This window comes from Centroberyx gerrardi, chromosome 5 (genome assembly GCF_048128805.1).
Source record: "Centroberyx gerrardi isolate f3 chromosome 5, fCenGer3.hap1.cur.20231027, whole genome shotgun sequence".
In the NCBI taxonomy this organism is placed as follows: Eukaryota; Metazoa; Chordata; class Actinopteri; order Beryciformes; family Berycidae; genus Centroberyx; species Centroberyx gerrardi.
The window spans coordinates 20742223-20761968 of record NC_136001.1 but is presented as its reverse complement, the minus strand read 5'-3'; the positions used below and the strand labels follow the sequence as shown (position 1 = coordinate 20761968).

The 19746-nt window shown below is 43.3% G+C and overlaps 1 protein-coding gene across 1 annotated transcript in view; it reads left to right on the top strand.

The window, feature by feature from the left end:
- Positions 1 to 19746, top strand: part of col7a1 (collagen, type VII, alpha 1) — a 58782-nt gene that overhangs the window by 22194 nt on the left and 16842 nt on the right. Inside the window, exons 37-87 of the mRNA XM_078283561.1 lie at positions 771 to 797; positions 894 to 947; positions 1080 to 1151; positions 1323 to 1382; positions 1514 to 1549; positions 1626 to 1670; positions 2502 to 2537; positions 2646 to 2690; positions 2827 to 2862; positions 3005 to 3040; positions 3162 to 3194; positions 3317 to 3388; positions 3566 to 3625; positions 3838 to 3873; positions 4024 to 4104; positions 4941 to 4976; positions 5205 to 5249; positions 5407 to 5478; positions 5616 to 5660; positions 5752 to 5787; positions 6235 to 6276; positions 6547 to 6627; positions 6775 to 6810; positions 6956 to 6991; positions 7305 to 7385; positions 7509 to 7544; positions 9378 to 9449; positions 9569 to 9613; positions 10063 to 10098; positions 10565 to 10600; positions 11152 to 11256; positions 11723 to 11788; positions 12220 to 12255; positions 12348 to 12383; positions 12487 to 12534; positions 12620 to 12655; positions 13268 to 13387; positions 13579 to 13788; positions 13886 to 13921; positions 14019 to 14063; positions 14177 to 14293; positions 14378 to 14449; positions 14662 to 14706; positions 15252 to 15287; positions 16657 to 16692; positions 16847 to 16891; positions 17002 to 17034; positions 17215 to 17277; positions 17412 to 17447; positions 19056 to 19136; positions 19368 to 19436. Coding sequence (XP_078139687.1) covers positions 771 to 797; positions 894 to 947; positions 1080 to 1151; positions 1323 to 1382; positions 1514 to 1549; positions 1626 to 1670; positions 2502 to 2537; positions 2646 to 2690; positions 2827 to 2862; positions 3005 to 3040; positions 3162 to 3194; positions 3317 to 3388; positions 3566 to 3625; positions 3838 to 3873; positions 4024 to 4104; positions 4941 to 4976; positions 5205 to 5249; positions 5407 to 5478; positions 5616 to 5660; positions 5752 to 5787; positions 6235 to 6276; positions 6547 to 6627; positions 6775 to 6810; positions 6956 to 6991; positions 7305 to 7385; positions 7509 to 7544; positions 9378 to 9449; positions 9569 to 9613; positions 10063 to 10098; positions 10565 to 10600; positions 11152 to 11256; positions 11723 to 11788; positions 12220 to 12255; positions 12348 to 12383; positions 12487 to 12534; positions 12620 to 12655; positions 13268 to 13387; positions 13579 to 13788; positions 13886 to 13921; positions 14019 to 14063; positions 14177 to 14293; positions 14378 to 14449; positions 14662 to 14706; positions 15252 to 15287; positions 16657 to 16692; positions 16847 to 16891; positions 17002 to 17034; positions 17215 to 17277; positions 17412 to 17447; positions 19056 to 19136; positions 19368 to 19436 — 2835 coding nt within the window. The remainder of the gene's footprint in view (positions 1 to 770; positions 798 to 893; positions 948 to 1079; positions 1152 to 1322; positions 1383 to 1513; positions 1550 to 1625; positions 1671 to 2501; positions 2538 to 2645; positions 2691 to 2826; positions 2863 to 3004; positions 3041 to 3161; positions 3195 to 3316; positions 3389 to 3565; positions 3626 to 3837; positions 3874 to 4023; positions 4105 to 4940; positions 4977 to 5204; positions 5250 to 5406; positions 5479 to 5615; positions 5661 to 5751; positions 5788 to 6234; positions 6277 to 6546; positions 6628 to 6774; positions 6811 to 6955; positions 6992 to 7304; positions 7386 to 7508; positions 7545 to 9377; positions 9450 to 9568; positions 9614 to 10062; positions 10099 to 10564; positions 10601 to 11151; positions 11257 to 11722; positions 11789 to 12219; positions 12256 to 12347; positions 12384 to 12486; positions 12535 to 12619; positions 12656 to 13267; positions 13388 to 13578; positions 13789 to 13885; positions 13922 to 14018; positions 14064 to 14176; positions 14294 to 14377; positions 14450 to 14661; positions 14707 to 15251; positions 15288 to 16656; positions 16693 to 16846; positions 16892 to 17001; positions 17035 to 17214; positions 17278 to 17411; positions 17448 to 19055; positions 19137 to 19367; positions 19437 to 19746) is intronic.

The following is a 19746-nucleotide window of genomic DNA, read 5'->3' as shown; positions in this document are numbered from 1 at the left end:
GCAGTTTGAAAACTACTGGTGTAAGATGCAGCTATTGTTATTGTCAGACTGGACACATGGTGGTAGCATTGAGCCACTAAACTTTTCAAAGGCAGCTCAAGCATCTATCTGCCTGAAAAACAGGTTGTTAGTGGCCATTCTTCTATGTTGCACTAAATAGCTGTGAGGTATAATTAGAATTTTAAAAGTTTGGGTTTTCAAGAGGAGCGTGGAGTCCATCCAAAAAGTAATTCCCCTGGTGTTTTGACTGTTGAGATATGGAAGCAGAAGTTTGGCATTGTTTGTCTATGAAAACAGTTTCAGATAAATTGCTTGATAAATAGCTGTCCCTAAACTTTAATGACCCTTTTCTATCATTCAATTTTCTACCTGATCCTGCCTTTTGGTCAGGCTCCATGACAACCAGTGTCTTCTGTTAGCTGATGAAGCCTTGATGTTGAGACATGGAGCAGCAGAGAGGTGGCTTGTGTGTCTGTCAGAGGGATACCAGTATATGTATATACTGTATATATATACTGCTATCCCTGCTCCTATGCTTTTTCTTAATATATATGCAAAAATATGCACACATACACGCAGGTACATACTTCAAGTACCTGCATGTATGTTTTTGCATATTTATTAAGAAAAAGCATCTCTGTCTCTCAGGTAGAGAGAGAAACTTTTTCCTAATAACAATGTTCAACAACTATCTCTCTCTCTCCCTCTCTCTCTCTCTCTCCCTCTCTCTCTCTCTTTCCCTCTCTCTCTCTCTCTCTCTCTATCTGCAGGGAGACAAGGGCAGCGCAGGAGAGAGGGTAAGTCGCACCATCACCAGCTTGTCCTCTCACTGCAGAAATGTGAGGAACAGGCCGGCATAATGACTCTGAGCTCTTATCTCTCTCTGCTGACAGGGACCTGCAGGAGTAGGCAGCGGGACGGCGGTGAAGGGCGACAAGGGCTCCCCAGTAAGCCCCGTCAATCACTGCCAATGTGCTGACACGTGCATTTTGCTGATCAACACTGTGTGTGTCTGTGTGTATATGTGTGTGTGTGTGTATTTTGCATTTATTTATGAATTTTATTCATTTTATTATCAGGGTACTCCAGGAACTCCAGGGACTCAGGGTCTCAGAGGGCTCACAGGTGCACAGGGCGCTAAAGGAGACAAGGTAGGTGGAGATTTAGTGTATGAATGGCGATTAGATTTCTGTCAACGTGTTTGTAGCGGACAGATGTGTGTGTGTGTGTGTGTGTGTGTGTGTGTGTGTGTGTACAGTATATGTGGAGGTTGTGCATGTGTGGTGTGTATCTGAGAGAAATGGCTTGTGGTTGTTTTTCAGGGCGAGGGTGCCGACGGGTTGGCAGGACCTCCAGGCAGGTCAGGGGAGCCTGGGGACAGGGTAGGTCAGACACACAGTACATTTATGAAGATGGATGAAGATGCCATGAATTCAGTTTTTGCAGTGGGTCTATATAAAAGCAGTAAATTTCAACTGATGCTCTAAGAGCCTGGACTGCTTGTGTGTTTCAGGGGCCACGCGGGCCTCCAGGAGAAATTGGCAGCAAGGTAAGATGAGCTACATCACATTTTTGGCAAGGTGTGAATAGAAGGATGACCTCTCTCACTGTCTGTATCCTGATAGGGGGACCGAGGACAGCCAGGTGAGCCTGGATCACAGGGAGACAGGGTGAGTCACATTTATGCCAATGTGAATCAGACTGAGTCAGGTGTATGTGTCCTGTTGTAACTATCATCATCATGTAGGAACTGCAGAACCATATGCTGGAAACTTCTGTGGACTACAGTATATGACTAATTACGCCAATCGAGTTTGTTTGTATTTGTGTGTGGGGATGATTGTGTGGGTTTAGAACAGTCTAAAAGACTGTGGCCCAGATTCACTGAAGGTTTGCGCAGGGAAGAGCGCGTGCTATATCACCAAAATGACCAAAGTGCCATGTTACCCACTAACTGTGTGCAATGAGTGTAAAGCATGCCTAGTAGTTTGTCAAAAAATAAAGCCTCTTTGCACCCAGGGTGGTATGTATGTACATCTTCTGTAAATCATATTATTATTTTCTTTATTTGTAGATGAGACCATGCAAATAGAGATAGTGCCTAATTCACTAACACTAAGATCCTTTGAAAGGTTGCCTAAAGACTTGTATGGCCATTCACAGTGGCCGCAAGCCTTTTCTGCAAGATGTGGGCAACGTTGCCCGCAGGTCAGGCAAGCGAGCGAGAGGGTTTTCTGTCCTAGCATCTCAAATCAGACCAGAGAACGCTCCAGTAATAAAAGTTGCTTCAGGGCGCAAGGGTGATGTGCAATTGTTGATGAAAGAGACTATTTGCTCGTGCAGTGCTCTTTTTGAGGGCTTGTTTGCATCACAGTTTCATTTGCAGAATTTCTTAGTAAATAAGACAAAAACTCTGTGCTCTTAGCTCAACTCAGGTGCAAAATAATGCACAAATTGCCCCTACAACACAATAGTGACTTTGGACCTGTGTTTCTTTGCAGGGGGAGAGGGGACCGTCAGGCGAAACTGGGGAGAGAGTGAGTACATCAATATTGGCTCAGTTTATGATTTATTTGGTTTATGGTTTATATCTTTCCCTTTAAAATGATCAAGTGCTGTTATCTAAATAATGATGTATCTCTCAGGGGGACTCGGGGAAGCCAGGCCTGCCAGGAACAGCAGGGTTGAGGGTGAGTGGCAGACCTCCATGTAGTACCGCCTAATGACATCAGTCTATCATTTTGTTTGTTATTTGTTTTAGTATTTGCACTTTGATATGACTATTATAGATACATAGATCATAGACGTCTTTCCATTTGTCATCAGGGTTTACCTGGGCCCAGTGGACTACAAGGGGAAAAGGTGAGGTTGATTCAATCAAAGTGTAATCATCTGACAAGCAGCGGGTCAATATGAACGTGATTCCATCACAGAATGTTTCATAATCTGATGTGACAAATTCCCAAACAATGATGAATGAATAACTGAACCCGTCTGTTTCCAGGGAAACGAAGGAGCACGAGGAGAGCCTGGTAGAAGTGTGAGTTATTGGTCATGTGATATAATCATTCATCTGTCCTTTCATTTTGGATATGTGCTTTCTGTCCATGACAAAGTGTCTATGTCTGTGATGATTACTGTATATTATTCAACACATCCAGGGTCCAGGCCTGGCAGGGAAGAATGGTGAACAGGTAGGCTGCCCATGTCTCTCTTAATACAACTCATCATGTTAAACAGAGTTCTCTGCTCACTGTACGCTGACACGCCATCCCTCACTTTGATTGGTTTCCTCTCTTCTGCTCTCCTCTCACAGGGAGAGCGGGGCCTGCCTGGTCCTGAGGGACCGAGGGGAGAAAAGGGAGAGCCGGCCCAGAAAGGGGAAAGAGTGAGTTGGCACCCACAGGGTGATGATGCTCTAGAAAAAACGGAATTGTGTGTGTGTGGGTGTGAGTTTATTAATCCATGTACACTTAGGTATGTGTCCAAATGGCTTACATTTTCACATCTAATTTTTCCCCCTTTTCTTTTCCCTTCTATCTGTCATACTGTCTCATTGTGCAAGGGATCACCAGGGCCAGGAGCCCCGGGCCAGCCCGGACCTAAAGGAGAGCCAGGGGATCGAGTAAGTTCAGGCTTAATTCATCATAACACACCACTCTTTAATGGAACAACAAACTGCATCATCAAAATGTTTACAACTGCTTTGATATACTCCTGATAATAGCATCCATTATTCATGAAGCATCCCTTTGTGCCAGCTGTCAGTGTAGGTCATGCCCTATACCACACAAACTGCCACTGTGAAAATACATAAACATGTGCTCCTTCCTCCAGGGACTCGCTGGCATCAGTGGAAGGCCGGGCGCTAAGGTGAAAGGCCTGCTGTGGCTTTTTTAGCCTTTCAGTTTATTTATATTTCATCACAAACACTGACCATGCCTTTGGGTATTGTTCAAGTAGTCAACTTATTACAGGCAGCGGTGCCAGCGCTGGTCTTATTGTGTTGTTACTGTGCCTCAGGGAGACTCCGGTGAGCCAGGAGAGAAGGGGGAGAACGGGAGGCCAGGAATCCCGGGAAGGAACGGTCTCCCTGCGAAACAGGTCCGAGTTGTGTATGGGATCTGGCTGCTTTCAACTCTTGTAACAGTAACAGTATTCACACTCATCTAAATATCGGACCTGCTGCAGCTGTGTTTCTCTCTGCACCTTGTTTTGGTAACACTTTATTTGGATTGTCCAATGTTGATACTCAACTATCAGGTGACAACAAGTAGATGTTCAACAATGTGTCACTTGCCTATTGGATGCATCTCTACAGAATATGTAACCCTAACTTGACCCTATTTCTAAAATTCACCTCAACCCTAAATACTAAGATTAACTCTAGCTCAGACATTGAATATCTATCATTGAGAATCACTTGAAACTCAGTAGATGTTTTCGTGACACATTATAGTCACTTGATAGGAAGTCCAGTATCAACTTTGGACTATCCAAAGTGTGACCCTTGTTTCAAGACCTTGACCAAGAGCTTGTTGGTATTCTGCTCTCTGTGCTACAACTTTATAGTATAGTTCCTAGTGCTAAAATGTGCTGTTTGGCCTTTATTGTTCACCGTAAAAGCAAAATTTGACCATTTCTGTTATAGCATGCATGTTGCTATCAGTATGTTTAAAGATCTAACCAGACTGTTAAGCCTTCTTCTGTTCCTCCCACAATGCATTTCATTCCAATGATGCAACTTTAGAGGTAAAAAAAAATACAATTTCTGTGATAACTGCTGCTACTGTCTACGACATGTCGATTTCCATTTACTCACAAATTCTTGTGTGTGTGCATATTTTACCACTGACCCTACACTCAGTTGATGTTCTGGTTTTAAATGTCACCATCCTCCCCAGTGAAGTCAATGAAAGATTTATACTTATGTTTTACAGGGAGAGAAAGGAGACAAGGGTGATGAAGGCACTCCCGTAAGGCTTGATCTCTCTTTTATTCTCTCAATCCGTGTCCCAAATACTCTCTTTCATCTTTTATCATTTTGCTCCATTCCAACGTGTTCGTGTTTTGATGTCACTCTCATCATCCACTCTCGTAGGAAAAAATCAGACATTTATAATGATTCGTGTCTGGATGTAACTGCCAGCATCTCCCTGTCTCATGTTTGTTTTCTTTTTTGATCTCTACCACCATCTCACCAGGGGGAGTCTGGTCTTCCAGGGAAGACGGGCGAAAGAGGACTGAGGGTAAGACAAGCGTTGTGATGCGTCTTTATACCCAAACTTAAAAATTATTGAAATTGTTTAAGATATTTAAGTCTGTCCGTCTCCTTAGTGCCAATTTGCTGTGTTTGCACATCAATGGAAAGCCCAGTAAGGGGACATTTTTATTGACCCCCTTCAGGGACTGACTGGTCAGTCAGGACGACCAGGGGAGAAAGGAGACGTGGGAGACCCAGGAGAGCATGGCCGAAATGTGAGACACACATTTATTTATTATCATACAGACAGCTTTTCAATATGCTCTTGCACCGTCTAACTGTGGCATTGAGAGTGGAAACAGTGAGGAAGGTCGGCCGCGCCGCGTCTTTATTGATCTGTGTTTGAACGCAGGGCGGCCCCGGACCTGCTGGATCGAGAGGAGACAAAGGAGACCAGGTTTGTTGTCTGCTCTCTATTTACAGAGTGCTTATCTAATTTTCTATCTGCTATTTGTGGATTCACATTGTACTTTACTCCTTTCTTCAAGGGAGCTCAAGGTCCTCCAGGACCACCAGGGAAGGTGGTAAGTGAGCCGCATAATTTGTTTAATAACCATTGTACCATAATGATAAGTTCATTAATAAACACTTACCTTCAAAGCAGATTGCAGTTAGTAGCACTTAGATTCCAGCATGTGGCTACTATTGAATGAAGTTCCCAGAACCATGAAAAACAGATAGGAGGCCGGAAGGCTGATTAGCTTCTGATGTTAAAGATAGTGGGGCTCTACAGAAAAAAATGGTGTTGTAGTCATGGGAAACATGGTCAAAGGCATCCGAAACATGTCAGGCACAGTTTCTAACTTTTCATAATGAATAGCCAAATAGTATAAAGGCTTTTTTTACCTATTTTGAAAGGCCTTGGATCACTTTTTCCTCACAAAACCATGTTCTGACAACACAGAGAAAGCAGAACTATATAAAATATGTGACCCTCCAAACTGCCTTACCCACTACTCTCTCCTCCTCAGGCTGACATCCAGAACCAGCTAAGAGGAGACAGAGGGGAGAAGGTGCGTTCTGTTCCTCTAGACGTCTATGTAGGCTTTAAGTCTGAATGTGTCTACATGTTCATGCATTAATGCACCAAGTATCCTCTCCCTTACAATCTCATCGCATCTGTTGCAGATATACTGCATGGACTTTCTAAAATATTAACATGAGCAGTAGAGTGACCAGTGCCTAGTATGTCATGACTAGGCACCTATAAAATAAAAGTTAAATGGGTGAAAATCCAAGTGCCACAGCTAGGGAACCTCTCTCTGTATCACTTTGGTTCCCAGGGCGACGCTGGCGACCCAGGAGAGCATGGCAGCAAGGGTCAGAAGGGCGAGGCAGGGTCTGCTGGAGCCCCAGGACTACGGGTGAGTTCACATCACACATGTAATTTAAAAACTGATCCCCGAGCATCTGATAGGTCACCACCTATATGCAGCTGCATGCACACTGACCCTTTCCTTCTTGTTTTGATACGTGTGACTGATGATGCTTTCGACTTGTTGTTCATACAGGGTGCTGAGGGACAACGGGGACCTGCAGGGGCGAGAGTGAGTTTGCTGTCTGTCACTGCATCTCTTCTGTACAATTTTGTCTTTATTCTCTAAATTGCCATGTCTATCATCCCATAAATATCTGAATCGTTTTCCCCGTTGTCTCTCACACTCACATCACTTTCACTTCTAATCTTTCCAGGGTGACACAGGAATACGAGGAGGCCCTGGAGACAAGGTTTGAATTGGATCAGTGTGGCTGGTCCCCACATTCCCACAAAAATGGCCCATGTAATTCTACCAATATTACAAACTTAAAGGAATTCCGGCTTTCTGGTGACTGGCAGGTTCCACTGTCCTTCATTCTACCGGATTCTGTTCCCCATCCTGCAGATTCCCAGTGGGATGAAGCGCAGTGGGGCTGGCAGACAGCGTCAAGGCAAACAAGTTGAACTGAGACACTGAAACTGTTCTCTTACCATTTTAGTCCATAATGCAGTCCTCCCAGTTTTCTAGGTCTTCCTCTGACCCTAACACCTCTGTCTGATCAGGGAGAAAGGGGAGCATCCGGGTTAGATGGACGCGCTGGTCTTGATGGTAAACTGGGTGCGCCAGGACCAGCCGGACAGAGGGTACTACCGATTCTGCCTTCTTTCCACCAAACTACAGAAACACACCGCATGTAGAACCTCACTGGGTGCTGAATCTGGGCATTGCTGATACAAACTGTATGTATTTCTCTCTTTGTGTTACAGGGAGACCCAGGGAAACAGGGAGATCCAGGGAGAGATGTGAGTATCCTTGTGTTAGTGTGGTTGTGATCGTTCGAAAAAAATGATTCTGGTCTGATTAGCGTTCTATAAGAAGTGATCAACTATTAGTATTAGTTATCAGTAGTCATTTGAATCACTTTTTATATTTACATGTTTTTGTATATGATCATTGTTCAGTAATAGCTTGAAATTCAGTTTGAGGTAATGTCTATTTATTCATGGCTGACTGTAGCTAACCATAAAAATTATTTTTTGTATAATGGTGTGATATGGTTTCAGTATTAGAGACCTTTAGAGAGATAGCGTCGGCATGCGTGACAGAAAACAACAGTTCTTTTTGGTTTAAGGTGACAGTATTTTGTTCTATTTAGTTCCAGTTAAATGGTAAAAGAAAGTAAGAGAGGTCATTTGGTATCTGCTCTTCTAAACTAAGTGCTTACCAACTTTTTATAATGATTCAGACTCCCAGGTGATTTTCAGTTAAAGTGAATGGCCCTGTTTGAATGGCCCTGTTGCAAAGTTGGTGCAAAGCAGCTGCGGCTGAACGATATTGACAAAAACACGAATTGCGATTATTTGACAGAATATTGCACTTGTGATTTAAACTGCGATTCATATCATCATCAAGACAGTCATACATTTTTTTACTTGTTTAAAGAAAAGTGATTTAATTAAAAAAAAAAATAGATGTCAGAGTGCAGGATTTACAGAGTTTGAATATGATGAAAGGTTTTCACCAATATTGTACTTGATTCATGGACCAAAGATTACCTGGAGCTCTAAAACACCTTGTTCACAAATCCATTTTGGACGCCCCTCTCTCTCCTAAGCAATTAATTGCAGCCTCTGCGATTTGGAAATTGCAGAAGTTCATATTGCGATTTCAATTTTTTTTTTTCGATGAATTGTTCAGCTCTACTGCAGTAGAGAGGTTCCAAATAATTATCATATCAATAATTCATGAGGCAATCAGATTTAATATTAATCTAGAACCCTGGGCTGATAAGTTGTCTAACACTATTATTTTTGTATTCTGATCACATAATCCAAGGTTATAGTTACCCAACAGTTATGTATTTACCAAATTTGCTCTTGTTGAAAACATCTTTGTGCAGTTCCTGTGTGTGTGCTGCAGAGGACACTGTGGAGCTGTTACTGTTCATTCTGCACTCCTCCTGGGACCAGTTACATAAACCAACTGTAGTTACAGACCTTCCACTGGTCTGAAATGTGTATACAGACCTGTTTCATATAATTCCATATTGCTTCAAAGTAAAGGCCAGTAAAGGCCTGTGTCCAATGAGTGCCTCTCTTTTTTCTAGCTGCAGCGCTGTCTAGATGCTGGGAGAATGTGTGTCTGCTGTCGCTCACCCTGGAAATCTGTTTGAAAGCTGAAATGTTTTGAAATTCACTGCCTTGCATGTTGAGTGCTAAAAATTCTCAGCTCTCAGTGCTTTTGAGAGTTGAACCGTTTCCAATGTAAATAAAAAAACCAAATAAGAAATGCTCATGGTAATCGTTCTAAAATTCCACTCAGCTGTTCAAGTGACAGTTTTGGGTAAAGAGTCTGAATCCTGTTTTGAAGAGCGGATACTTGACAGCTCTGCAGCTGCTGCTGAACGCCCAGGACAAAATTAGATGGCATTTCTAACACACATCTTATCACATTTCTTTGTTGATGCAATTTCTGTTTTTAGGTTACCATTTTAAATACTGCTACACATTTTTTCCCATTAAGTGTATTATTGTACCCACAGTTCTCTATCTAACTCAGTTTTAGCACCTACTAAGTCATTTAATTAGACTAAAAGTGAGATTTAAGTGTTCACTCTGTTGTGTGTGTTTTACCAGGGTTTAGCAGGACTTAGAGGGGAGCAGGGTCCCCCAGGCCCCACCGGGCCCCCAGGCAATCCAGGCACAAATGTGAGCACACACACACACATACACACACAGTTTTAGTATTTATCTCTCTATCTCAATCTATTTTTATAAAACATCTATTTCTTTGTGTGTGTCTTATCAGTCTTGTTATTATGTTTCAGGGTAAAGCAGGAGTAGACGGCAAACCGGGGGCTGCTGGCAAAATGGTGACTCCTCACTAGGACATTTCTCTTCTCTCAGCTAATACACACCAGCATCCTGAATACATCCAGCTGCCATGCTATACCATGATACTTGCAACCATACCTTTGCACGTTTTATTAGTGATTTGAATGAAATACTTTGATGTTGATTCTGTTCAGTCAGTGTATGAGTCTTTCCAGCAGTGATAATTTTTTTCTCTATCTTTGTCTTTCTCTCACTGTAATGGCCACTTGACATACAGTCCTTCCTGTGAGTGACGCTCACTGATCAAAAGCAATGCAGGCATTTATTTCACGGTTTGTTGCATAATGGCTGCCTAAAATGACTCTCAACTGATATAATCACCCAAAGCAGCAGCGTTGAGTTGAAAGTGCTACTACAGCAGGTTGGCCATTATTCAGTCTGTTACTGTAGAGCTTGTTTTAGAATAACATTTTGATTTGTCTTGCAGGGTGAGGATGGTGTGCCAGGTGAAGATGGGAGAAAGGTTTGTGCCTGTTATTCAGTTTATAAGATCATCTGGCATTGGGAAGATAGTTTTAGTTGAGTTTTAGTCAGTGTTTGTTTTAGGACTCTTCAGGACAAAAGTCAAATGTAGTTGTAGTCTAATTCAATAGTTCACTTATTTGACAAATCTGTGAAATTGATTTTCTGGCATCGGTGTCCTCAAACGAATGATGCCATGCAAAATGGCCAATTAGCAGTTGGCCATTAGTAGATATTTGTGAATATTGTTGTGATGCCACAGATGTGCTTACAGTTTTACAGGAAATATGTCATGTAAGATGGAAAAACAACAAACAAAAACAACTAATAGACTAAATAACTTGTAGTTACTGTAGCTAAGACCCTAACAATGAATTATTCAGCATTGTGGGCATTTGCTTATGAAGATTGTGCTTATTATGTCATTGTTTCTATGGGAACCTTACACTGTTGTCTTTAATCCACAGGGTGACAAAGGAGAAGTCGGAACATCTGGAAGAGACGTCAGTTTTGCTAAATCTCCTCTGTATCATTCTTCCTCTAATGCACCTTTCTCACTTTGTGTGTCTACACTGTATGCTCTCTCTGTCTCAACCCCTCCCACCTTTCCTCCTCTCCCCCCTCCTTTATTGATCCTGCCTTTCTTGACTTTATTGTATTACACATTAGCTTTCCTCCTGTCTTTTCTCCTCATCAATTTCCCCCTCAAGTGTGTATTTATTAACAGTACTTTGCTCTGACATTGTCATTACCATCACACTCTCACTCACTGCTGAATCAATAGCCCTCTGAAAAGCAGCTATATAAATTCGCTAGCCTCTAATGATCAAGCTTAGCCTTTAAGGGGGAGTCACTTCTGAGAGGGATCCAGAGGGGCTCCAAATGTCAGACTGCTGGTTTCATGTGCAAATTCATATTAATTATCTCTAGAACATCAGTTGAGGGGAGGCCGCGGCCACCTGCTTTGATTTTATAGTTCAGCCTCGGCTATAGTGCAGAGGGAAGCATCACTGTGAAGCGTGAGCTCAGCTGTGTTACGGGGTTGTGTTTCCAGGGCCGTGACGGGCAGAAAGGAGACCGGGGCCTCGCCGGGCCTGTGGGGCCCATCGGCCCACCGGGGTCCCCGGGAGTACCTGGCAGCATCGGTCCTCCTGGACAGGTAAGGCTAGATGCAACTGAGGAGATGTTTTTGAATATGGATGGTATGAGAGTTGGACATGATGGACAGCACTATCTCTCAACATTACCATTCCACACACCACCCCTCTGTCTCTCTCTCTGTCTCTGTCTCTGTCTCTCTCTCTCTCTCTCTCTGTCTCTGTTTCTGTCTCTCTCTCTGTCTCTCTCTGTCTCTGTCTCTGTCTCTCTCTCTGTCTCTCTCTCTCTGTCTCTCTCTCTGTCTCTGTCTCTCTCTGTCTCTGTCTCTCTCTGTCTCTGTCTCTGTCTCTCTCTCTCTCTCTCTCTCTGTCTCTGTCTCTGTCTCTCTCTCTCTGTCTCTGTTTCTGTCTCTCTCTCTCTCTGTCTCTGTCTCTCTCTCTGTCTCTCTCTCTCTGTCTCTGTCTCTGTCTCTCTGTCTCTCTCTCTCTCTCTCTCTCTCTCTCTGTCTCTCTCTCTCTCTGTCTCAGGTAGTGTATGTCAAGGGAGTTGAAGCTGCACAGATCCCGGGCCCCCAGGGGCCTCCAGGAACCCCGGTGAGTGTGCATGGCACTGCAGCGTTCTAATGCTGTTTTAGTTGCATTTCTTGAAATGGATATTACTGCACAACACACACATCACTGCTTTTTTCTGTAGTGTGGGTTGCTGGTAATAATATAGACCTCCAAGGACTATAGAGGAGAAAATCACCGCATGCATCCTGCATGGATTTATTTTTTCATTAAAATGACCTTCCTTTCTGCACACTATCTCATGAAAGGCCATTTGACAGAAATGTCAAAAAATAGGAGTAAGTCTCTTTGTGATAATATTTTTCTACATGGATTTTTCTACATGGATAGCACCACCGCCTCCCACGTGAAACAGCTGATGTGTGTGTTATCCACATTTATCTCTGTATACTAGTACTGCCCTACCACTGTCTTATCTAGTGGTTTTTAATCACTGTCCCCTCTCTGTCCTTCAGGGCGTACCTGGGATCCCGGGAGCCTCAGGAGTCAGAGTAAGTCATAGTTGTCTTTATTGATCTCACTTTGCTCTAGATTAGTAACCAGTCAGTCTGTTCTTTGACCTTCTGACTTTTCTCTGGTCCAGGGAGAGAGAGGCCCGTCTGGCCTTAAAGGTGAAACAGTAAGTGAAGCTTCCAGTATATCCCTATAATAATGAGAGTGTGATATGACTAAGGTTTCATGTGTTTTGTGTTGACGCACTAACAATATTATGTTAATGACAGGGAGACCCAGGAGAGGACGGGGCGCCAGGCAAACCTGGAACATCAATGGTAAGACAGTCAGAACGTGACCTGGAATGACCCAGTTGAAGCTCTTGGTCTCTGTTGACTGGTGTTTCTGTCTCTCTCTTATCAGGATGTGCTGAAGGCTCTGGCCAGTCATGGTATTCAGGTATGTGGACGACACTCAAGTATGAGTTGCAATTTAGTGATTCTGTGAAATCTGTGTTTCTTGGGCCTTTGAAGATATAGATAAGTTTCAAATTTCCATTCTTTCATGTTCTACCATAAAAGGAGATTTTCTAATTTATATTGAAATACCTAGGCATTCACATTGGAGTTGATTGAAATTTAAATATGCCTTTGTGTGTGTGGCATTTTACCTATAGGACCTAACTGGTCTCACTTTCACTTGGTTATGTAATGAGAAGTTTATTATATATTTTAAGTGGGAAGATTTGTTTGCGTTATGGGGTTGAATATAAATTCAGGGATGCAACTAAGTCCACAAATTGAAATATATCTCAATGAAATATATTTAAATTTGTGATTTAAATGGTCTTACTTAGTTAAGTCCAAAAAATATGAGCTTTAATACATAACACACAAATATTTTAATATATTTCAATTTGTGTATTAAAGCATTTTTTGGACTTAAATCTCCGTTAGAGAGAGTGACACAAAAGAGACTGATTTCATGGAACTGTCCAGCTGCTGAAGTGAAAACTTTGCTAGGGGAAAACATGACTGATCTAAAGTGAGGCCTTCTCTGCCTCCCACATAGATGTCTGATCTGAAGGTGATGGTGGATAAGAGGGACGTGATACCAGTAGTGCAGAAGGCAGAGAAAGGACAAAGAGGAGACAAGGGTGAAGCTGGACAGAGAGGACCACCTGGGGCAGATGTAAGTGTGACTAAAGGCATCTTACAGGCTTAATGTAAAAATGGACAAGTCGGATTAAGAGCCCCAGTAAGATCACAGCAAGTCCAAATGGGGGCATTTCATTTCTATGCTTATTGTTCTGTCTATTGCATAATTCAGGAATTGAATAAATCATATTTGATATTCTCTTTCCACTCTCTCTTGTGCACCAGGGAGGCCGTGGGTTGCCAGGGGACAGGGGTTCAAAGGGAGATCATGGGGAGCGGGGACCTGCTGGGGCAACTGGGCCTCCAGGAAGGGCCATTGGAGAGCGAGGACCAGAGGGACTCCCGGGCCAGGCCGGAGAGCCGGGCAAACCCGGAATACCAGGTGTTCCCGGGAAAGCTGGGGAACTAGGGGAGGCCGGAAGACCGGGAGATAAGGTGAAGAAGAAGAAGATGAGAGTTGGGCGTAAATGAAAGCTGACACTCACATGGATTGGCCATGACTCTACTAACATCATGTCTGTGTATTTTATAGGGGGAGAGAGGAGAGAAGGGGGACAAAGGAGAATCTGTGAGTGTTTACTTTGATCCTCCACGTCATAGTAGTGTAATGACATGTTTGATATATGTATTTGCACAATGGATTGAAAATTGCTGTTGTTTTTCAGGGCAAACTAGGGCTAACAGGAGCAGCTGGCCCCCCAGGTCAGAAGGTGAGCTCCCGATATTCTGAAACCCAGAGATTCAACAGTTCAGATCTGTGATAGAGTCTAAGTAAATACAGGACATAGTAATGGGGTTCAAAGGCATTTGTCTGTGCATGTAGGGAGCGTCTGCTGAGTCAGTGCTGACCGGCGCCCCCGGGGCCAGAGGCCTTCCAGGAGTCCTAGGGCCGAAGGGAGAGGCTGGGGATTCAGGAGCACAGGGACCCAAGGGAGACCGGGTAAGATTTAATTTCCAAATAGTGCGAAAGCAAATGATATAGATGTTTCCATATGCGAACTGGCTGTGTGATGGTGTCTTACAGGGTTTTGTGGGGCCTCGTGGTGAAAAAGGAGATAGAGGAGAGGCTGGAGAAAAGGGACGTGATGGCTCGCAGGTGAGCTGGTTCTCAAGTGTAATCTCATGTAGAGTATGGTACTGCTCGTTTGTACTGAAATTAGAAAGACTCTAATAAATAATACCACCTTCACCTTGGTTTTGATGTTAGCCGTGTTACTACCGAACCTTCTTGCTTTATGTTTCCCTTCGAGACACGATGCAAATTTAAAGTGTTTTGTAGAAGAAGCAATATGTGCTTTGTCATTTCAGGGAACAGCAGGAGAGCCAGGTAAACCTGGTCAGGATGGGAAACCGGTAAGTGGAGAGTTGGAGACAGGCCTAGTTATACTTCTGAGGGAGAACTTTACGTGATGATATTGTGAGAAATATGAATATTCTGCAAGAGCACAACATAGTAGTGACTTTTTGCTTGTGTACATATGTAGTAAATATTTTTATTTTTTACCAACAATCAGATGTTATTTAATATCTCGATTTACTGTGCTTTTGTAAACAACCACATGCAATTTAATATACTGATTTACTGCATATTTGTGCCATTTCGATATGGGAGTATGCATGCATTCTGCAAGCGTACGGCACCTACTTACCTTTTTGAAAAGATTCAACCAGCAGGGTTCCTGTTCACATCAAAGGACACGCTGAGGTTTCATCGCTTCGCTTATTGTACCATTCACAGTGATCAGTAACATACTGCTGGTCACATTATGTAAGTCATGAGCAGCTGTACAGGAAGGCAGAAGCGATTGCGTGGGAGTAAGAATAAATGGAAGAGGAAGAGGGAGAGATGATGAGCACTTCCTCATGCTTTTTGTTTCCTTCCCTGCATGTCGGAGCAGGGTCCAACAGGGCCAGCTGGTCCTCGAGGCCAACCAGTGAGTAACCAGTAACCCAGCAAGGGGGCCTTCTCTTAGGCTTGAGCTGCGGAGTAAACCACGGGGTTGGCTGCGAGCACTAAGCCATGGAGCTCTCTTTCCCCCTCCTTGGGCTGAGGCTATAGATCCTTAGACAGTAACCTTTTGCAGCTCTGCGTCTAACACCTCACTGTCTTCTCTCTTCTCATCCTTTCCCCCTTATGTCTCGTACTTCCTTTTCTATATTGTTTGTTCCCTTTCTTTCCCACACTGTTCCCCACCCACCTGTCCCTCCATCCTTCTGTCATCCACCTTCCTCTCTCTTTCATCCTCTCCAGGGCCTGCCTGGGTTCCCAGGAGTATTAGGCAGACCGGTAGGTGCTCTGCTGCTGGCTGGCATGCTTGAGATCTGGAGGAGGGAGGGGCGGTCGGAGGGAGAACTTTTCCCGGTGGTAGAGAATACAAGTGGGAGAGAGAGTGGACCGAAGCTGATGAGATGCCATTGTACTTTAGCATAGAGAGCAAGTAGCTAGCTTGAAGGAAGCTTAAAAGCAGGAAACTAGAACAACCTGGCATCAGAATGCACGTACAGTCATCTACCTCCCAGGCATATTTCACCACTTTAATCTTAATTCATTTGCATTGGGAACATCTCTCAGAGAGCTGAGGTCTGGGATAAGAGTCAGCCCTTGATAGGTTCCTCATGAAATATTAATCCAGCCCACCTGTCCCCAAAGCGTCCGTGTCAAACTCAAGATGAGTTGAATTTTTAATGTGTAAAACACCACAGATTTGTTGGAGAGATGAAAGGAAGTCAGCTGACATTTTGAGCTGTAGCACTAGCCAGGATCAAATATACACAACAGTGGAGGGAATACTAAATGGGTGTAGCTGAAAAAGTACTGTGTTGTCGATTGGCTTGAGTCTGCTTATTGTGCATGCGGCTGTACCTGCTGTCGGTTGTGCGCTTATCCCTCTCAAAGCATTGATTATACAGTACTTATCTTGTGAGTGCCTCTTTGTTTCTGTTGTGCTTCCCCTGTGTATACAGTATGTTATACCTATTGTCATTTGTTTGTTTTGTTTGTGTGGTTGTGTGTATGTTGGTGTCTGATTTCTATATAGGAGCTCATGTCAGTCAGTGACATGACTGTACATCTTATGTTAGCTTGTACTCCATATTGTCCAGTATTGAGTACATATTTGTTTGCATATTGTATGAGAGCATAATTTCTATAAACATATTTATATGTGCTGTAAATATGTTACTTGAAATGCATCTGTGTGCATATGTGTGTTGCTAGGCATGTGTGCTGTATGTAGAGAGTTGTAGTAAGTCTTTTAATGATGGGAATATAGCATAATACATGCTTTATATTATTGCTTATAGGGAAACCCAGGGGAGCCTGGAATAAGAGGGCCAACTGTAAGTATCATGCACACAAACACACAAACACAGACACACATACACACACACACACACACACACACACCAAAGAACAAGCATGCAACAAACACAGTCTCTTATTATTAACAAGCAACAACACTGATAATACTGATAATACTGGTTTTAATTTCAGGGTCCCATTGGCACCAATGGGCCCCCGGGTCCACCGGGTGTGAAGGTGAGTACACTACATTTTTAACATGTCAGTGCACTACTTAAACTGTGTGCATACTGAAATCCATTTGTTTGTTAGCTGCTGGTCATATACCTGATATGGTTCTTTCACAGGGTAACCAAGGAGAGCCAGGGGTCGGTATCAAGGTAAGACTGTTGTGATGATACTTCACATTTTTTTACTGAAGGCAATATCTCGATACTTGATTTCGCTTGATTTTATTGTCCCGCCACCCATTCACAGAGTGTGTACATAACAATCCATACAGTAGAGATGTATAACAGATCTACAGCAGCCCTGTGTGACTTTATTTCTCCTCTCTGCAGGGTCCTCCTGGTGCCCAAGGGAGCACAGGACTGCCGGGTCTGCCAGGTCCTCCTGGAGCTGTAGTAAGTGCTCCCATAAATCATAGCTTTTCCTTAGGGATAAACTGCTTTCATGCTTTCTCTTGAAATTCATTGGAAATCTCATGGTGTATTCATATTGTGTTCCTTCACACCATTGTATTTATTTCTCCCTCCAGGGTCCACAGGGCCCACCAGGACTGTCAGGGCAGGTGGTGAGTATGCAATCCTGGTTCAGCAGCTATTGTTGTTACACTGTGGAACAAAATGAGCCCGGCTCTACAGTACTAATCATATGCGATGTGAAGATTCTGACAGACTAAACCATAATATCAAGGCAACGTTTTGAGTATTTAAAGGATAAGTTTGGCGATTTTGGATCTATAGAATTTGTCTCTTACATACCTGTAGTACTTGGACCCACAGACAATATTGGCTCCCGAGTCAGCTGTCTGTTGGAACAGTGTACTCCTGTTGCTAGGCCTCTTGCTGCTAACTAAATGAGGTATGTCAAAATATCTCCAAAAAGCCTGTGTGTGAAAACGATATGGCGACCCACTGACGTATGTGTATCCCCAGCCCGGAAAGCAGCAGCACCGCATCATTTCAACTGAGTGGTTCCATGTGCAATCTGACCTGACCGTCTGCAAAACTAGATCATGCCGCCAGTAACGCACTTCATCCCACAGCCGTCTGTGCTGCGGCAGAGAAAAATATTTCGCTGATTTTCTAATTAGTGAAAGTGTGCGTAATGGAGGAATTTTGTCAGAACTAATTTTAATTGATGTGTTGCAACTTTTCCATTTACTGTCAACTTGTCTGTGGAGCCTACAAATGGCTTTTTTGGAGATATTTTGACAAACCCCATTTAGACTCATTGTTATCAATATGAGGCCTAGCAACAGGAACTCATCATTTCAACCAACAGCTGACTCTGGACTCAACATTCTCTGTGGGTCCAAGTACTACAGGTATGTAAGAGATAAATTATGTATAGGTCCAAAATTGCCAAACTTATCCTTTAAACCAATACTGAGGCATTTCAGTTGTAACATAGACATTGGGGGAGGTTAATAAAATGAAACCCTCTGGAAGTGCTATTTAATGCCTTACCTTTACTTTGCCTTACCTTTAAAAGTGTATTCCACTTTTTTGTAGAAAAGCTGCTGCCTCAACCGCATTTTTTGTTGATAATATGAAAAAGTCATACAACACGCACTTTGTTTCCATAATGACCAGCTGTCATTATCACCAAACAATACTTGTATTCAGATTTCAAAAACTTACCAAAAACTCAACACAATCACTCACCCACAACACAACACTCCATACTGACTCTCTATCATCAGAGTAACAACTACAACCAACGTTTCTGCTGCTACTTTTCATTTTCATTCTGGTTGTTGTGATAAACTGTCAGCGGCCTGCGCAGCGTGAATCCCTCATAAGATCTTGTAATAAGATAAGATACTGATATAACAAGAAAAGATCTTGTTATAACAAGAAAACCTGGTGAAATGTTCTTTCCAAGATGAATGCAATCCTGTTCCCTTCTTCTGCTCTGGAGCACTATGCACTTTTATTTTGAGCTGAGATGAAAACAAAAACAAAAATGTGCTGCCGTATTCTTTTTTTCCTTACATGCAACACCAAAACTGACCCTCAAGAGCCAATTTTAATTTGTCGTTCTGCACTTGGTAAATTGAACACATGATTGCACAGCTGCATTGCTTTTGTTGATGATTAGTATTTAGACCTAAATATGATTGCACATGCTTGATTATACAGAAATGACCTATACTGAAGTATGTCCCACTCCACAGGGTGCAGGGGGTAAACCAGGGATCACTGGAAGAGATGGAGAGCCTGGCAAAGATGGAATACCTGGATCACCAGGAAAACAGGTGTGTGTGTGTGTGTGTGTGTTTGTGTGTGTGTGTGTGTGTGTGTGTGTGTGTGTGTGTGTGTGTGTGTGTGTGTGTATGTGTGTCTGTGTGTCTGTCTGTCTCTCTGTCTCTCTGTATGTATGTACAGTATGTTTCACTGGCTGAGTGTGTAGCTGTAGTGTGTGCTATACTATAGCGATATTGTGTTTTTAAAGTATCAATTTCATGATTCTTTATTTTGTTCCTCAGGGCGTCACTGGACTTCCGGGCCAGCTCGGCTTAAAGGGGGAGCAGGGAGACAGTGGTCCTCCGGGGAAGGTGAGAACATGTTGTAGCCACTCAGCAGTCTCTGTGTGAAAGGATGGACAGCAAGTTGTCTGTCCAGTTTTTATTGGGTGTAATCCCAGCCAAGGATGAAGTGGTGCCTGAGGAGGTAGAGGTGGAGGTTATGACCACCCACTTGAAAGCAAGGCATTCCTTTTCTATGGTGCTACAGCCTTTTCTGAAAGCTACTGTGAGGGATTTCAGCTGATGTACAGCACCAGATGGTCCCATTCTGCAGCATCCTTCTGGGGCCTTGGGCAGGCTGTGGTTGTTTTGTCCACCTGGGGTTGGACCTGCCCGCACC